Below are 20,560 nucleotides of genomic sequence, written 5' to 3'. Positions count from 1 at the left end.
GCGCAGACACGAAAGTATTGATTTTTTTCCAGGAAACGAATATCGACGACCTTGATAATAGTAAGATAAACATTAGTCTTCATATAACCTTGAAATTGAATTCGACATTGAAAAACGAGATGACAAATTGAATTTATTTGAATATTATTTACAATTAACGCTAATTATTATAGTAACAGAACATAACCTTCTGCGACAGTATTGAATTTCCAGCCTCCGTGACCTTTCGATAATTGTCTTTCGATTGCATATCCGAGAATAATCGAAAACCTGAACTTTAATGAATAGGTGTACTTTAATGACATGCATTAAAGGACTGCTACCAGGTGTATAATCACTACATTTCGGCATAATAATAATAATAATAATAATAATAATAATAATAATAATAATAATTAATAATAATTTATTTATTTAATCTGGCAGAGCTAAGGCCAGTAGGCCTTCTCTTCCGCCCAGCCAGACTGTAATTGTAATTAAGTACATTTGCTTACATAGTTATTACATTAATATCTAGATCATAAAACAACATGAAAGTAAATAATGAAAACTGGATAACTAATGTTAGTGTGACAATAATAAACATTGGTAAGAAATAATAATAATAATAATAATAATAATAATAATAATAATAGCAATAATAATAGTAGTAATAATAATAATAATAATAATAATAATAATGAGACAATTTAGATATTTATCTGTGATATATATAACCATTAAACATTGAGAAATCTGAAACAGCTATTATTGTTAACAAGAATTGTTAGAAAAATATCTCGTTAGGCTATTCTTAAATTGGTTTGATGTCTGACAGTCCCTGACATTACTCGGTAGGGAATTCCAAAGTCGAGGAACAGCCACAGTGAAAGAAGATGAATATGAGGATGTTCGGTGGGAGGGAATGGATAATATTGAGGAGTGTTGTGATCGCGTGTCTAGGTTATAATGGGTGGATAAATTTTGAAAACGAGACGCAAGATAGACAGGAGTGGAGAAATGCAATATGTGAAAGAGAAGGGAAAGACAGTGGATTTTCCTACGATCTTCTAGACGGAGCCAGGACAACATTTCGAGGGATGGTGTTACGTGATCAGCCCGGCGAATATTGCAGACGAAACGGACGCACATATTATGAACACGGTGTAGTCTCTGCGCCGAAGTAACACTTAGACCAGTAAGCAGAATATCACAGTAATCGAAGTGGGGTATCACGAGTGTTTGCACTAACATTTTTTTCATGGAAAAGGGTAGAAAATTCTTCAATCGTCTAAACGAGTGGATTAATGAGAATACTTCTTTGCAGGTTTCTGCAACTTGAATGTTCCAATTTAAACTTTTATCCATATAAATACCATGGTCGAGCATAAAAAATATTAAGAACCAAACAATTTGCGTAATTAATCCACTGAGTTCTTTACAGTAAGTTGATCGAAATGTATCTGATGAGACGCTTTTGTTTACATTCCCTCTCGCAAGTCTTGTAAAGTAGATTATTGCAGTTACACTCACCTCCACTGCAAAGCAATGACCTCAGTACTTTTAAAGCACTGCAACACATTGCACTTCATATTAAAAAACTTATTTGACAAAAGTTGTTCGCAATGACTTGATCTTACCCCTGTGAATTAATGTAACAGGTTCCCTTCCACCCTGTATATCACAGCAACTGATAAATGCAGAAAAGGATACTTTCAACTATTCGTCGGACAAGTCTGACATAATAGTCGAGCTCAGGAATCCAGTTTGTCTCGTCTGTCTGACGCATGTAAGTCTGGTAGGGCTCTGACAGACTCCAGCCCGGTGCTCTGATGTCCCGCAGAGAGCCCAAGACTGCAGCTACCAGGCGACGTTTGAGCGGTGGCCTATCACGCAGTTTTCTCTCATAATAGTGAAGTGTGTTGTACAAGTATGTTACAGGACGATCTGAAATTCGCCACATCAACTATTATTAATGCGTAATAACTTGTAATGAAATAGAAAGTATAATAATAATAATAATAATAATAATAATAATAATAATAATAAAGGTAAAGGTATCCCCGTAACATGCCATGAAGGCACTTGGGGGGCATGGAGGTAGAGCCCCATGCTTTCCATGACCTCGGCACTAGAATGAGGTGGTGTGGTCGGCACCACGCTCTGACCGCCTTTTACCCCCGGGAAAGACCCGGTACTCAATTTTATAGGAGGCTGAGTGAACCTTGGGGCCGTTCTGAAAGTTTGGCAACGAGAAAAAATCCTGTCACCACCTGGGATCGAACCCCGGACCTTTCAGTCCGTAGCCAGCTGCTCTACCAACTGAGCTACCCGGCCGCCAATAATAATAGTAATAATAATAATAATAATAATAATAATAATAATAATAATAATAATAATAATAATAATAATAATAATAATCATCAATCTTCTTAATGTATCCAGCTGTTTGCTGACAACATAAAGTCCACTATAGTCCACTGTAGTATATTCAGTTGTTGTTTTTCACAAGAAATGAGGGGTATTTTGATCGGTGTTCATTATAGATGGCTGTTGCTAGTAGCCAGAGTTGGGGTGTAGTCAATATAGGGCTGTGTCTTCTGCAACTGGTACTGATGATTTTAATTTACTTCTTTTGTGGTTTATGGATGGACAGTATAGAAGAATGTGTTCCAGATCTTCATCATGATTATTACACCACAGACAAGTAGGATTATCAGAAATGTGAAATCAGTGTAGGTACAACTGAGATACAATGTGACCTGTTCTGGCTCTTGTTAAAAATGTTTGAACATTTCTGGGCAAGTTTTTGTACATTTCCAGGTCATTTGGTTTCTTTTGTACAGACTGTAAAATTTTTCCTTTGTCAGAAGAGAGCCAATTGTTGATCCATAGGTTTGTAAAATGAGACTTTACTGAAGCAAAAGCACTGGATAGAGATATCACTTGAAGAGGTGTTGGTTGTAAATATGTTGCCCGTTTTGCAATATTATCGACTCGTGGGTACTCACCTTGTCGTGGTGAGGGGGCTTAAACTTGTTGTTTAAGCTAACAAGTAACAAAGAGGTATCCACATGAGCTGCATTAACACCAACGCAGTCTCACTATATTTTTCACTGCTTATGATTCATGGAGTCCCTCAGTGTAAAATTTTCCGGAGGTGAAATAGTCCCTCAATCGAATCTCTGGGTAGGGACTGCACTGAGAGATGCCAAGAATTGTACTAAAGTACTTATAATAATAATAATAATAATAATAATAATAATAATAATAATAATAATAATAATAATAATAATAATAATAATAATAATAATAATAATAATAATAATAATAAATTAATAATAATAATAGTATTTATTATTATTGTTTATTTTACTTCCCCCAATAGGGTATTGCCTTTGCAAAGTATACAAAGAAACAAAAGAAAAGTATACAGAGTAATTCAAAAAGAATGGCACAAAACTGAAGCTCATTTATTCTTTACTGAAATAACTTGATTACTTTGATTACTTCCATTACGCACCACCGTCATCAGACGACTAACACAGGGAGCATGATCACATTCAGACCAGTGTCCTCATAGTGACAAAATTAAGAATTTCATGTAACATATTGTTCATGTAACATACTTTCGAGTATAAAATTTAGAAACTGCTTGTAACAACATTGTTTAACGGAAAACTGTGCAACGTCTTCAGAGATTTCAACCCACAGAAATTTAAACTACATTCTAGTGAATATTAGGATTAGTTATTTGCTTAGGTTATAATATAGTATACACTTCATGAAACTTGTTAATTGAAATATACGATTGTATTTTAGTATTTAATTCCATCTCATTGCATTTCATTCATTCATGTGTATAAATTATAAAACTTTGTAGAGATTTGCTGAATTTATAGATTTGTACTATTTTATTAATTCCATAATTGAAACGTAAGACTAATTCAATAGGAGACTTTATTAATCAATATCATATATATATATTTTTTAGTAGGTTATTTAACGACGCTTTATCAACAGCTTAGGTTATTTAGCGTCTGAATGAGATGAAGGTGATAATGCCGGTGAAATGAGTCCGGGGTCCAGCACCGAAAGTTACCCAGCATTTGCTCATATTAGATTGAGGGAAAACCCCGGAAAAAACCTCAACCAAGTAACTTGCCCCGACCGGGAATCGAACCCGGGCCACCTGGTTTCGCAGCCAGATGCACTGACCGAATATAATATTATTATTATTATTATTATTATTATTATTATTATTATTATTATTATTATTATTATTATTATTATGTATTTATAACTCTAACATACCTATCTCAGGTAAAATAGGGTTCTCTGTCAAATTGGAGTATAATATAATAATAACATACTTTCGAACATATAATTAAATTTTCTGCATTCGCAAATTTTCAGGAAAAAAAAATAGTTGCCATGGCTTATGAATCAACGTTCCTAGAAGGATCAAGCATATGATTATTAAAAGGGAAATACTTTCAAATATTATACTATTAATTCAAATTAGATCTCACTCATGGAGTGTCATGTGGGCAAGAATTACAATTTACATTGCACTAAGGGTATGAATGGTGATGATGATTATGACGACGACGATGATGGTGAAATGACAGGAAAAACGAGATTATTTGCACTAACATGCACCAACCCCGACTTCATCATACTCAAATTCCACTTAAACGAAAGTTAAGCGCCCGCCATTGGTAAAAAAAAAATCCACTTGGACTCACCAGGATATGAGCTCGAGTATCTAGCATGGAAAGCAGATGCTCAAAAGATGCAACTGTACTACTTATTCACGATTTGCTATATTTTTATCATGTACACAAAACAAATCACAGTCGAATGTAATGAAATAATTATTATATTACATATTATATTATTAATATTATACTTACCATGAAACTTATACAAACATCCAAGATGTTCAAGTAACGTTTCCAATGATTTGGTGACCGGTGGAAGCTCAAGATATCGATGGATTACGATATCAAACACCTGCGACGGAAATAAAAACATACCTGTACTACCTTCCATTTTAACAAGTAATTATAAATTGAATTGAAAGATAGATCAAACTTACAGGCAAGAATCTGAGACACACATTTCCGAAGTACACGGGTAAGGAATGATATGGAGAAGAAGGACCTCCAGTCTGTTCCAGGATTCCTTCTGGAGCAAACTTCTCTGGATACTTGCGATGGAAAGCTAAGTGCTTCTCATGCCTACAATTATATGAGGCCAAAAATGTATTTCCTTATAAGTAATATATGTCCTTACTAAAAGATGCAATGAAAGTAAAACATATATTAAATTCACACAAGTCAAATTAACAAAAATATTAATATCGTCTATTCAAATGCAGAGAATGTCACAACAATTTCCTTATTATGTCATCTGAAATAATTCACTTTAAACTCTTAATTTTAAATACATAATTACGGCCTGGATTTTGATAATTCTGCATTGATTTCTGGTACAGAGAAAATTTTTGATTCTTTGTTTTTGTTGGCAGAGTCAAATAAAGCAATTTTGTCAGGTCTCTTTTGTTGCAATTTTTCTTTACTGTAGTTTGCTACACTATTTTTTTACACAAGTTTGGTAAATTTCATAAGTTTCTGGACATAAATCCCTTTACTGGTATTTTATATTGAAGTATCAATTCTGTGTGTCCATAAAGATTTTTTCCTCTTAGAATTCAATACAACATCTATTTTAACGTTCACCCCATCTCTGATAGACTAATCTGATCCTACCTTCAAAAGTAACTCTTCCGACAGTTACCTTGAAGTTCAATGTTGCCAACAATAGCACAATTAAAAGCGTTTTAATTTTGTAAAGTTATACAAGGTACTTATTGTTATTGTAATTCTATTTTGAAAAAGTAACATACTATAATAAAGCTGAGAAAAAAGAAATAACTGATAAGCCACTGTATACTAAAGAAAATACATCACCATTTTAATTTACTTGAGTCCTAGAAAATAATTTTTTTTATTAATTTAAGAAAATTAAAAAAGAAAATACAGTAAAAATTCGTTTTAACATTCCTATTTTTAAGGAATGATTTCAAAAATCCCAGCAGAACTAATATAAAAACAATCTAATTAATTCCAGCCTTTAAAGAATTCATTTTAAAGAAAATCATCAGACTTTCAAGGAATAGGTACATTAATTTGAATGGATTTGTGATTTACGCAATCAGTCTTAACGAAATTTTGAACCTAATCCAAATGTTTGGCGAAGATTTCTGTACAAGATATGATCACATCAGTGTTGTACTAGCAATAGTACATTGTATTATAGTATGCACTGATTAAAAGTAAGCTTACAGAATGTGTGTTTGCATATGAAAATTGTTAATTTGAGTGATGCCATATAGTATCACTTATGAGTAGGGCCCGGATTTTGATGACCTAAAGAACACTAAAAAATGACCTTAAAATGATGACTTCATGACTTTAAAATCAATTAAAAATGACCTAAAAATAAAAAAAGAATGACTTAAAAATTACCTTTATTTGTCGACCTCCTTGCGCAATATGGCAATATCACACTTTATCACTCAACACTACATTACAATAACTTACAAACACCTTCTTCCAGGGTTTCTTGTACTCACCAGGGTGTAGTTTCTCCAAAACTTCACAATTTAAAAGGAAAATGTCACCACTGTTTTCTTCATTAATTTCCCCAACAATTACATTTACAACATAGCGACTCATGCAATCTGTGGTCTCATCAATTGAGACCAAGATTTTTTTCCCGTCCAGTTTTGCTCGTATGGCATCAATAGCTTTGTTGTAACATGATTCAATACTACCTTCTGCACTGTGAATGACTGAATTGTAACCAGTACACACGAACCCGTGACAGTGCGAACCTCAAGCAGGTAATTTCACCCCCACATTCCTTTAGAGGACAAAGTCTGTCTTAAAATAGACATGACCGGTTAGTTGGACGAGTCCAAATGTTTAACAGAACATGAATAGGGGAGGCCACAATGCAACAGATTTCCAAGAATTCATAGATTTCGTGCTTCAGAAACATAATTTTACTAATATTAACAATAATGCAATCAAAATCGCTAAAAATGACAAAAACCCGGATTTGTTCTTAAAATATGACTAATAGAAAGTAATAATCCGTAAAAAATGCCCTATCAGAGAAAAGTGTCCAAAAATGTATAAAAAAATGACCCATCAAACTGGTTTAATTTCACTGAAGATGATATGAGCTACATTTATCTTCCATAGAGCATTGTCCTAGCATCATCAGAAAAAAGATGCAAAGTCATCGAAATCCGGGCCCTACTTATGAGGTTCAGGCCTGTCTTCGAACAGTTGACTAAACAACAATACCAAACTCATTTAGGCAGCTTAAGACTACCTACCAATTTGACTGTTTCCAGTGTTCTGGAGAATTTTCTTTGACAAATTCTTGCACGCGATTCCTCAATTCAGCTGCTTTGAGAAGCAGAAGTTGAATTATGAAAAAGCACACCTGTGCTTCACTACCTTCCTGGGTTCGCAATGCCTGTAATAACAAATACTGAACATGAAATCCATTCTAATACAAGAAATAGTTTTTGATAGCACCAAATTATGCATTTCACTTTCCAGATCTTACATAAATCATATACCCTACTGCCTTCTGTAAATTCATTTATGAATCAGGTAAATTTATCTGGTCATCAACAAACAAGGCTTAATTGATATTATTTAATTGAAGTTAGCTTACCAATCTCTGTGTAACAACCTGGTTAATAGAAGAAAATGATGGTAATACCTGAATTTTATACCAATTGCTTTCAACAAAAAAGAATAATAATCCCATTCTTCTGTGAATGAAACCACGTTTTTACTTTTACGTAAAACTTATTTTTAACGAACTTCTAGATATTTTTAAAGTGTCTTAATTTTTTAGTAAACCAGTATCTTATACTCACCAAACACAGAACCAGCCTGTCTATGGTCACTATGTTGTATTTCCATATCATATCGTTGATAGCATCAACACACTTGTTCACATGTTGTCCACCTCCAGAATTAGCAAATTCGAAGACAAGATAATCACAGAACTTGCGCAAATGAGCTGACAGAGCTCTGGCTCCAATTCGTTCTAGTATTCTGTAATATGAACATTAACATTTATTTCAACTTTTATCACCTTGTTTATAAACAATTACTACTAGTCTATAGTGAACATATCACCATGAAGTGAGGTTAATTACCGCTAATGGAAGTTCGACATTTGTTCTAGTGACCGTCTTCATCCCTTAAGGTGGAATGTCTCATAAAATGTAATATCACATTTAAAAATTAACTACAACGACAGTTTTCAAAATAACGTAATACAATTTGGCATACGCATCCTTCAACATCTTATCAGAGCAAAGAAAATTTGATGTCTAATTATTATATCGTCATTGTTCCTGCAATAACTCCTATATGCAAAATATAAAATTTTTCAGTGGGAAGAAAAAACACATTAATTCATCCTATGGCAGCTGTACATAGAAGACTGTGAATTCTTACATTTTCGAAACAAAGAAATATAATTACATATAGGAGAACTTATTATTTGCTGTATCACTATTTAAGTTATTTAATAGAGCAAAAATCTGAAAATCGATAAATATGTCACATGGGAGTTATTGCAGGAACAACGACGATATCAAATATAATATATATTTTTTAATTTTGAATTTAAATCTTTTTACTTTCTAAAAGTACACTTTTCTGCCCTAGGTTGTGAAATGCATTTGTTAAAAAATGTTGTATGTTATTACTTATCTCCTGTCTAGCTGAAAATGGGTCAACGAGACGAGTAGATATTTTAGCGTACAATGCTGACACTAAACAGGGCATCATTGTGGACCCCACGATACGTTTTGAAGTAGAATGTCATCAGTCAGCTGAGGTCCACCTTGAGAAGAAGTCGATCTATGAGCCTACAGTCAACTATTTCAAGCTGAAATATGCCTTAATTCACGTTGAGATATTCGGCTTGCTCATAGGTGCTCGAGGGACTATACCAGCTTTTTTCGAAGAATTTCGACGGAAATTTGTTCTGCCAACATCTTTGAAAGATGACATTGTGATAATTGTGTTAAAAAAATCCTACCAAATCCTAATTAATCACATGGTGCCACATTAATAGCAATTGTAATGTTTCACGCACTTTTCTTTGTTTCTCTTTTTTTTTTTTTTTAATTTAATACCTATGTTTATATATGTATAATAATTTTTTTGAGGATATACTGCGTCTGTAAGGGCTACCCTCAATGGGGGGGGCAATTTAGTTCTATTCTATTCTTTATTAAATTTAATACTTCCTACCATTTAAGGCTGCCTACAAAGACATAACAAAGAATACAATTTCACATCTATACCAGTATTCTGATCAGTTGTGATAACAATGAAAAGTAATAATATAAAACAATTTTCTCTTTTAAAATCTTAAATTAAAAATTACAAATATGTAACTCAAAGATTCGAAAATTGGAAAAAGTGCTCAAAACAATACTAGAAAAAAAGAAAAAAATGTTTAATTTTATAACCGTGATTCTGATAAATTTGAAGCGGCCTCTTGGTTTTAATGTTAGTAATTACATGCAATGAATTTAATGAAGAAGTGCCGGCAAACAACAGAGGGTTGACTCAAGAACAAATGTGAAACTTTCACTAGTACTTTATATAACTTCACTACACAAACTACTTAGCAAGCTATGGCGAACAGTATGCTCTCCCAGCTTGCAACTCACTTGTAAGCAATTGGACTAATTCTGTCAGTCTCCAAAATCATTTTCCAAAGAAGACACAAGAACAGAGGTGGAGTTCCTGGTACTGAGAAATGAGCAATTATATCATTCTCATTGTTCATGGATGCCCAGTTACGATACTCCTCTTCTACTGCTTTCTGAAACAAGCATTGAACACTGTTGTAACTTATTGACATAGTATATAGTGTATTAAATACATTATTAAGAAGACCAAATTATTACAGGTGAGTAAAATGCCAAACCTTCCTGCCAATATTAAAATTATAAATATTAAAATAAAGGACATTAATCAGTTCTGTACCTCTGATTGAAGTTCTGGCTGATATGTACATCTATTATCAGGCAGTACATCTCACTTGGTGATATGTGTCAGAGGAAGAACAATTGTCTGTATGCATCTGAAGTCTGATTAAGGTATGGTCACATGTCGCTACTTTTGCTGCGCAACTTTTGTACTGCAGCTGCAAAACTTGCGTGTCGTGTTCACATGTAAGCCAAAAGTAGCGCGCTGCACACTACTTTTCGTGCTGCGCAACCCGAGTGCTGCAAAAGTTGCAACTGGAGGTTGCGAGTCTGTTCACACACAAGGCGCTACTTTTGCAGCCATAGTCTAGCTGCAGGTTTCCAGCTATGTGTTGACTTCTCAATATACAGTTTGTGGTTATGTTCACATTATTATTAAACTCATGCGATAGCTTACTTATCTATTATTTGCTTTTCTGTCCTAACTAATATTCACAAATTGGCATTATTTTTTCTATAAAGCTATTAAAAACGCCTATATACTTAAATGATAACCAACAGTATATTCACGTAATCAATGTTGGCAACCCTCCTGTTTGAAACTATGCTACGGAAAATTAAAAAAATGAATTATATCGTCAACAAATATACTCAGACTGTGTTGTACATTTAATAACTGTTACAAATCATTTATTTTCATCACATCTAACATTAAAATATATCCAAACAATAAAAGTAACACTGGTCGCAACCGCAGCAAAAGTTTCAACAAAACTGATATCAAAAATGCTGCGGCTGCAACCCTAAGAACCCTGTTCACATGTCGCTACTTATAAGCTGTGCGTAGCATGAAAAAGTGGCGGGCAGCAGGTTCAGCAGCCGCTACTTTTCGGGTTGCACAGTTGTTCATACGTCACAGTACGAGAGTTGCACAGTTTTTTGTACTGCAACACTGCAAAAGTACCAACGTGTGACCGTACCTTTAGTGTAATATGTAGCTAGTAGATGTATGCAATAGAGGAGGAAAGAAACTGGCCCCCCCCACCCCATTATCTCCTGTATTAGTTGTCTCATGAATGATGCCTATCTAGGATATGTATAGAAAACCTCAAAGGCAATGGAAATAACACCTAGAAAGAATACCAGAAACAAAATTGCCTAACAAATTTGAAATTGTCAGCAAGCAGACTACAGAAAATATAGAAAACCTAGAAAGACGAACAGACACAATGCCTAATTTACGTAGTGAAAGAGAAGAAATAGAAGAAGAAGAATTTTGTGCTATTTATATTATACCTTTTACAGTTACATGTAAATTCTCAAATGCGTGCACTTGTAAACTAAAAACTGACTCACTTTCAACTGTTGCTTATTCTCGATGGGCACAGTATTTTGCTGGAAGAACTCATTCAGTACTGGCGGGAAGCACTGAAGGGTGTGATTGGCCCAACTGTGAGGTGTATTCTGCATTATTGTATTCAACAATTCTTTACACCAAGTCCCTGACAACGTCTCAGAGCCTAAAACCAAAAAATAACAAATGACATATATTATAAATAATTTCTCTTTCTTTTAACCAGTTGTTTAATTATGCTGAATCAAGTATGGTGTTATCTAGTATCAGTGGGATTGATGATAGCGAAGTAGCAAAACAATACTCGGAGAAATGAGTGTGATGATTTGCCTGGTGGCTCATAAAACCTTGGTAAAAAGTCGACCAGATTATCAGCCTAAGTGGGCTTCCAAAAATTTTGATCTATGTATTATCTACAACATTAAGCTATTTTACTTAATATAACCATCGGTGATAAGTGTTACACTTAGTTTCAGTATGTTAATCAATCACACACTGTAATTGTCTTTAATTCTTATAACTATGCAGAACAATGATTAATGACATACCTTCATAAGCAGTAATGTTATAAATATTTTAAATGTGATAGAAATGAAAGAAAACAGCTACTCGTACAAAGTGATCACTATTTTGTGAAAGAAAAAGGCCCAACTTCTAAACTACAAATATTTCGAAGGGAATTTGAACACTCATTAACTTTGAATGATTTCAAGGAAAATGCTCTCCCGAGTGAGCTACCCCAGGAACTATACATGACACAGTCACAATTTTTCCTTTATATCCACACAACTCAAATGGGCTGACAAGACGCCAGAACCCAACTTTGAGTGCACCGGGATCGATACCCGGCCCCAGAACAATTTTTGCTTGAAATTATTCAAACCTGCTTTACAGGGAGCTACTACCTGAAAGCCAGATTTGCATACTCATTAACTTTTATAAATAATGTTTCCAATTAAAAACAATTTTAAATTTACAGTGTTGCTACAAAATTGTGGACTATGTATGTGTATATGTGAAATTTTTAAGACAAATTGTAAAACACAGTAAGATGAATAAAAAAGAAAAGACTCAATAAAAGAACAATTAAAATGTAGTATACCACTTTGGAGTAGTGGTCAGCATGTCTGACTGCGAAACTAGTGGGCCCGGAATCGAATCCTGGTTGGGACAAGTTGTCTGGCTTAAATTTTTTACGGGGTTTTCCCTCAACCCATTAAGAGCAAACGCAAGGTAACTTTTGGCATCGGAACCTGGGTCCATTTCCTTGTCATTTCCAACTTCATCTTCACCTATCCTGCCTACTTCCATACTCATATGTCATCCTACCATACAGGGCAAGCAGTATCCGACCTAAAGAGTGCTCCATAATCAGCCAAAAGTAGGCAGAGGTGCGAATGGCTCAGGGGCGATTTCTCAGGGCATGCTATGCTTGCTGCGCAAGCTCAATATTTTCGTAGAATGTGTATTTCTCAAAATGGGATTAAGTACATTAAAATTTATTTTGATTTTTGGAACATTGTATAGGCATAATACCAACCGCAGGTTGCACACCGCAAGTATTGCAACGCTTGCTCGTTTCTCGGAGCTACAGGAAAGACGTAGAAATGGCGAGAATATGATGCGCGCGCAAGTGCCTTCCTCCTTACTCCGTCCTAGGCGCACATGCTTCTGTTATGTGTTGTTTGAAGCTCTGGTCCGAGAGCTACACCAACGACTATTTAAAGTTACACAGAGCAGTATTGACAGCAGGAATGTGCTGTGATTTGCGAGTGCAATGTAATTGTATGAGCAGAATGCATGTGTTAGCTGCTGCATGTATTATTAATTCTTAAACATTAATTTGAAGTATTGCAATGAGTTCGGAATTGTGTGTTATTGAAACCTTATTATTAAATCCATTTTCCCGAAGGACTATTCAAGAGAAGACAGACATTATAGAGAATATGTGCTCTCGTTCAGTGCAGCTCAATACAATAATATGCATTCGTTGGCAGGGTCGAAAAAACTAAATAAACTGTTTTGTTGGCCATGTTTGTTATATTATATCGAACTTCTACATCTGATAAGCGAATATGATCCATGACTCATAATGATTTCATAATTATAAAATAAATTATTTATGTGGGTCTGATTATTTTTATTAATTATAAATTATTATATCCTCTCATCTTCCCCTATGAATAAAAGAGCAAGCCTAACTTTCGTGACTAGCATTCACCCCTGAAATGGCTACACGTCAATATATGTGGCATTAGAGAGAGAAAAAAAGAACATTAAAAATGTTTTCTTCAATGATAGGTTTAAGAAATGACAAAAACAGAATATCTGGAATAAAGATGAACAAAAAGTTTCTAAAATAATACCTAATTGTCCACCACTGTGAAGTAAAGGTTAGCATGTCTGACCGTGAAATAAGTGGGCTCGGGTTCAAATCCTGGTTGGAACAAGTTCCTGATTGCGGTTTTTTTTTTCTTTACCTATTAAGAGCAAATGCTAGGTTAACTTTCGGTGCTGGACTCTGGGCAAAAATTAAACAGAGACTCTTAACAAACATTCCCTTTCATATTGTTGTTTTCTAATGCCAGGCATTTGACAATAAAGTCATTTGACCTCTTGCACTCCAATATTTTTCAAATATATTGTCATGGTTAGCCACTGAAGCACAGATTTTGAGATGTTCTGAATCCATTTCTTGATTTGAGTTGCACAATGGACAGTTAGGAGACTGATGTATTCCAATTCTATGCAGATGCTTGGCCAAGCAGCCATGGCCTGTTGCCAATCTAAATGCAGCTACAGACGATTTTCGTGGTAAATCAGGAATTAACTGTGGATTATGATGCAGAGAGTTCCATTTTTCCCCTTGAGATTGTGTTATCAAATTTTGTTTGTTGAAGTCTAAGTAGTTATGTAGGTTTAATAAATCTCTTCACAGAGTAATAAGATTTAGTAACAGGTCTGTAAGTAGCAGTGCTTCCCTTCTTTGCTAAAGCATCCGCATTCTCGTTTCCCAGGATTCCACAATGGGATGGTATCCAATTCTTTTATTGAGTGATATTAATTGAGAGAGCATTTTAGTTATTTCTGCTGTTTGAGATGAAGGTGTGTGTTTAGAGACTATTGATAGAATAACTGCTTTGGAGTCTGACAATATAACTGCATTCCTAAATTTATTGATGTGGCATAGAAGATTCCTGAGACTTTCACTTATTGCAATGATTTCTCCATCAAATCTTGTTGTTCCATATCCAAGAGATCTATACAGTGAGAAGAGACAGCACGTAACACCTGCACCGGCACCTTGTTCTCTGGAGATCAAGGATCCGTCAGTGTATAAATGAAGCCAGTTTTGTGGAGGGTACCTAATATTAATTGTCTCTAAAGACATAATGTAAAATTATGGATCAACTATATATTCCAGGCAAAATTCAAAGAAGAACTTCACGATAACAGTGAAGATAAACCCTGGAATGTTCTATTATTAGACTCTAACATCATCCCAGATTTACCAAGAAATAAATCAGTTGCAATCTTTCAATTAACAACTGGCAATGACTGTCTAGCTGCTCATTTATATCAATCCAGTGTACACTTTGTAAGGATCCAAATTCCGTAATGAATAAAAACCATCTAATGAGGTGCACAGCAATTACGAAGATAGAAGCAGATATATAAATTCAATTTACAACATACTACCACAGTCTACTATACACAGTCGCGAAGCTTAAGGTGTTTTTTTCCAAATCTCGTGATAAAGCGCTCCAAGCGGTTAGCAACTAGAAACAATAGACTGTCCATGGTCGACTTTGGACTGTGTCGTATTTCTATCGAGTGATAGCTCGTTGCGTATTTCACATTGATGCTTGTGAAATGTTCGTTATTTGTTGTAATGAAAATATTAATGGCTAAAATATAATAATTGGAATAATAATATGGGATAAGGAGGAGACGTTTGTAGTGCTATAAATTGTAGCAACAGTAAGAGAAAGAGGTCAGAGTTTCCCTTTATCCGATTTCCGAAAGATTCAGAAAGGTTCCTGGGTTTCCACAAGAATGCTGTGCAGAAACAAAACTCTTAATTTTGAAGTTCTTTGTGACTGTTAGAATACATTATATCCTTAAATTTCACAATGAAATGTTTCAGTCTAACCGAAAGGACATTAGATACCGGTTAAAGTTCTGTCACTTAGGCTGCTAAATTTCCAGAGAAATAAAGGTTAGGTCTACTTTTTTTTTCAGAGGATATATTTTTAATTGTAGCTATTAATTTTGTTATTATTTTTATGTGTTATTTTACTAAAGACGTAGAAAAATTAAGTTTGTTTTAATGAAATTTATTGATCACGTTTTATTTTCAATTCTGGTGGGATTATTATTGCTTAGGCCTATTTTTTTCAAAGGATATGTTTTTAATTATTGCTGTTAATTTTGTTGTTATTTTTATTTGTTGCTTTACTAGAGACGTAGAAAAAGTCTGTTACAATAAAATTTATTGATCACGTTTTATTTCCAATTCTGGTGTGATTATTATTGCTTAACCTCATCCCACTTTGTTAACTACGTAAGCCTACACTACAAGTACCGGTACACGTAAGTTATTTCCATTATTATTGTTGTAAAGGGAAATGTAAATTAATATTTATTGGTTTCATAGTTAATTATCGCTATAATCTTGAATGAGTGAAGCTATTATAGTAAATTTCAGTTCGTTTTGCACAAACAAAAATTATATTACTTATTTCTTGCAGGTATCTTCGAGTTTATGATGGAATTTAAAATCTTCATTAAAATAATAAATTAACTTTATGCATTTAATATTTCAATAATGGAAGGAAGGTGTTAATTATTCCAAAAGAAAACAACGAGAGTGTAACATATTTTGTCGTCTGCTAGGAGAGAGATCTGCGATGATGAGGCGATAGTAGCGATCCTAGTGGTGGGCAACTACCCATGTTTGCATTTTTACTACATATTGAGCTTCGCGACTGTATATAGTAGACTGTGATACTACTGTGATGCTCAAAAGAAAATGTAATAAATTCAAGTCTTTAAGCATTGGCAGACAACAACTAGCATTAAAGTTTTCTTCTCCCTCTGTCCCTTACCTGTCCCTGTGACATGCATAGATCGAGCCAATGTGAGCACCAGGGCTCGGTTCAGTTCCTCCGACTCTGCAGACACCAATGTTTTTGGTTCACTGAGGAAACGTGACAACTGAGGCTGAACTTCTGCACTTCCCAATCCTGTGATAAGTCTCAAGGCTGTACTTTCCACACTGGAAATGAAAAAAAAGTTTGAAGTTACACATTATACAGATATTTTCGAGCTATTACAGTTTTTCTCTGCAACTCATTGCTTTAAAGCAGGCCTGGGCGTTAATAACAGAATTGAGATACTACAGCTACCCCTTAACTCCCCACTCCGTATTCCCCGGCAGAGACAGTTATACGAGGCCTGTCTAAAAAGTATCCGACCTTAATTTTTCCCGCGTAAAGTTGTGATTCTAAGGCGGCGCCACTGTGCATGGTGGAAGGAGGAACTGTAATGCGCATGCTTGAATTTTTTCACCGCATTCGCTTGTGCCAGTCACTGGCTGGTGGTCGCCAAGTAAGGTGCTGTTCTAGGTGTTTGTCGGATTTAGTTTTCTCGCAAGATGACTGAACGAATTGAGCAAAGATACTGCATCAAATTTTGTCAAAAACTTGGTGATTCTCAAAGTCAAACAATTCGTAAGATTCAGCAGGTGTTTGGGGAAGATGCGATGGGTGTAACACAAATTAAGGAGTGGTTCAACCGATTCAAAGATGGCCGCACATCAGCGGAGAGTGAGCAGCGTTGTGGCAGACCCCAAACTGCTCGGAGTGCAGCTGTTGTTGAGAGGGTGCGAAATTTGGTGATGGCAGATCGTCGTTTGACCGTGCGGGAGATTGCCGAAGAGGTTGGAGTGAGTAAAGATTCTGCACATGCAATTTTGCGTGATGATTTGAACATGAACTGAGTGGCTGCGAAATTCGTGCCCAAGTTGTTGTCCCCGGAACAAAAGGACCTCCGTCGTGACGTTGCACAGGACCTTCTGGACACCGCCAACACTGATCCTGGGTTTCTGAACACCGTGATAACTGGAGATGAGTCATGGGTGTACGGGTACGACCCAGGAACAAAAAGACAGTCGTCGCAATGGAAGCATCCCGAGTCTCCAAGGCCGAAGAAAGCGCGGCAGGTGCGAAGCAAAATCAAGGTGATGCTGACTGTTTTCTTTGATGTCCGTGGAATTGTGCATCACGAATACGCACCGGAAGGACAAATGGTGACAAAGGAGTACTATCACGATGTTCTCCGGCGACTCCGTGATGCAGTTCGGCGCAAAAGACCAGACATGTGGACGGCGAACAACTGGCACTTGCATCATGACAACGCCCCCGCACATTCATCCCAATTGATACACACTTTCTTGGCCAAACATGGAATTACAACCGTTCACCAACCTCCCTACTCTGCAGACCTGGCTCCTTGCGACTTCTGGTTGTTTCCAAAATTGAAGACACCACTGAAAGGGTCCCATTTTGAGAGTAGAAAAGAGATAATGCGGAATGCGACGACGGAGCTGAACACCATTCCAAAAGAAGACTTCCAGAGGTGTTTCCGGCAGTGGAAGGATCGGTGGGCTAAGTGTGTGCAAGCACAAGGGGCCTACTTTGAAGGGGATTAGGGTCCCAACCCCGTCAGGTATTTGAAATATTTTTTCTGGCTAAAGGTCGGATACTTTTTAGACAGACCTCGTATATCGGACCGATACAAGTAGACCTGAAGGCAAGCACTGCTGAGTGACACATTGTATAAGGTATGCAACATAGCTTTCGGCACTCGCTGGTTGCCTAAAATCCACCACTGATGCACAGTGCTTTACTATGTGTTTGTTTCTAAAGTGGTGAAGTGGAAAGGACATGGACAGGGGTATCTCCTCTACGTTTTCCTTCTCTTTTATGCTCAGGGCTGCTTTAAAGTGAGAAGGAAGTAATGGTAGCTTATTAAAGATTGATTTACATTAAAATATTTCCACTGTCTATGAAAGTGCAATGTTAGGACCAATATTTATTTTCGTATAAAAGAAAAGGAGGAAAAGAAATCAACTCAATGAAGCTGTCACAAATGAATTAGTTAAATTTATTTAGCCAACTGTAATTGACCTAAGGGAGTAAAATTCCTATTCCTCCTTCTCTTTTTTCATAAGAGTGAAGACAGATTCAACATCCAAACATTGTGTTTAATTTTATTTTAATAACAAACAAAAAAGAGTCTCAACTACAACTCTGTTCACTGGTAAATATGCTCTAACAAAAACAATATACACTAATAAGTAGAACAGTTTAGAAAATATCAATATATATTAAACAACTGGTATCCTGCTTCCATAATGCATTTTTTTTTTACTTCATATGATAGTGGTGTACTAAGAAAAACATCCATCCATTACTGCCCATTAAGAATACAACACACCCAACAGTGATGATAGTCTCTTACCAGAGATGTAATTGCGTCTGATTCGTCTGAGGTACAGCTGCCAGACTGTGAAGATGTGACAACAGCTGAACGCGATAATGGGGCTGAATGTGATGCATTCTATAGCTAAACATTTCAAGCAGGGTGTACAATATTCCCCAAGCATGAGACTTGAATACTGTAGGCAGGAGTTGACCTGGGGAAGTGGAAAACAACAAGATATGAACAAGACAGAGAATTTTAATTTTTCAAAATAAATTAATAAATTAATAATAATAATAATAATAATAATAATAATAATAATAATAATAATAATAATAATAATAATAATAATAATAATAATAAGAGGAAGAGGAAGAGGAAGAAGAAGAAGTATGGCTGTGTTCACGTTTTAGTAATGTTTTACTGTACCATATTAATTTAATATTACTTCTAACTTCGTGTTGTACTAGTAGACTATATTGTAAATGTCGTCTGTATATATTTCATCTAAACTGTGACTATAAATTAAGATTTTATAATAGTATTAAGTTTTTTGACTTGCTCCATATTCTCTAGGGAATCGTGTAGGACTATTTTAAAAAACTACAAATAATGCCCATGGCTTGTCAGTATATCTTTTCATTAATAATCTTCTTCGTATGTAATCGTGAAAACTTTGTAACTAATTCAACAGTTCATAGCATAAATACACGCAAAAAATTACTTTCATACTCCATCGGCAAGTCTATTGTGCTATCAAAAAGGAGTGCGTTATATGGCAGTAAAAATTTTTAATAGCCTCCCTATCGGTATAAAAAATGAAACTCAAAACATAAAATTATTTAGGGCCAAATTAAAGAAGTACCTAATTTCTCACGCCTTCTATTCTGTAGGTGAATTCATGACATTCAATAACACTTCATGAAATTGATACTAAAACTTTGTGTTGTAGTAGTAGACTATATTGTAAATCTCGTTTGTATATATTTCATCTAAACTGTGACTATAAATTAAGATTTTATAATAGTATTCAGTTTTTTGACTTGTTCCATATTCTAGCTGTAAGCAATGTATGAATACCATGGAATGTTAATAAATACAATACAATACAATACAACTTTGGACTATGTAACCAACTAAAACAGTGGCTCTGGGCTAACATGCTGGGCTCATAAGCCAAGGGAACCAGGTTCAAATCCTGGTCGATCATGTGAGGGATAGATGGGTTATCAGACAGAGAAATGGACAGATGAATAGATGGATAGTGTATGAGAGTAAACGAACAGGTGGTGGATGGACTGACTGGCTTGCTGGATGGATGGTAGATTGACGGACAAATGGAGATATGGATATTTTGAAAGACCAGAGCAATAGATACAGTAGCGTGCAAATTAATCCGAACACGACATATTTTTACATTTTCTGTCATTGTTGGCCTCACAGCTGCTCATACCGCTTTAATTGACATCTGTAGTACGTGTAATTCCATTGTTGAAGGTCTGTCATTATTTTTTTTATAATATGTGACATTTTGCCTGTCGTTTTGTACTTATAAGCATTTCAGTTCTGTTGAAGACTTAATACTGCAATCCTGCTGTGTACATTCTGTCGTCTTCACACATGGATACAACTCCATGAAAACGGTCTAAAATTATAACATTAGCCGAGCATTCTTCTATGACACAGAGGCAAATTGC

The 20,560-nt window shown here is 35.2% G+C and overlaps 1 protein-coding gene across 1 annotated transcript in view; it reads right to left on the bottom strand.

Moving 5' to 3' along the window:
* MED23 (mediator complex subunit 23) overlaps positions 1 to 20,560 on the bottom strand; it is a 55,607-nt gene that overhangs the window by 8,355 nt on the left and 26,692 nt on the right. The window contains exons 10-18 of the mRNA XM_069819006.1: positions 18,903 to 19,077; positions 16,487 to 16,656; positions 11,381 to 11,544; positions 9,764 to 9,918; positions 7,946 to 8,126; positions 7,391 to 7,533; positions 5,081 to 5,222; positions 4,896 to 4,995; positions 1,693 to 1,926 (exon numbers count right to left, since the gene is read on the bottom strand). Coding sequence (XP_069675107.1) covers positions 1,693 to 1,926; positions 4,896 to 4,995; positions 5,081 to 5,222; positions 7,391 to 7,533; positions 7,946 to 8,126; positions 9,764 to 9,918; positions 11,381 to 11,544; positions 16,487 to 16,656; positions 18,903 to 19,077 — 1,464 coding nt within the window. The remainder of the gene's footprint in view (positions 1 to 1,692; positions 1,927 to 4,895; positions 4,996 to 5,080; positions 5,223 to 7,390; positions 7,534 to 7,945; positions 8,127 to 9,763; positions 9,919 to 11,380; positions 11,545 to 16,486; positions 16,657 to 18,902; positions 19,078 to 20,560) is intronic.

This window comes from Periplaneta americana, chromosome 1 (genome assembly GCF_040183065.1).
Source record: "Periplaneta americana isolate PAMFEO1 chromosome 1, P.americana_PAMFEO1_priV1, whole genome shotgun sequence".
Taxonomy (NCBI): Eukaryota; Metazoa; Arthropoda; class Insecta; order Blattodea; family Blattidae; genus Periplaneta; species Periplaneta americana.
This window is presented reverse-complemented; position numbering and strand designations above follow the sequence as displayed.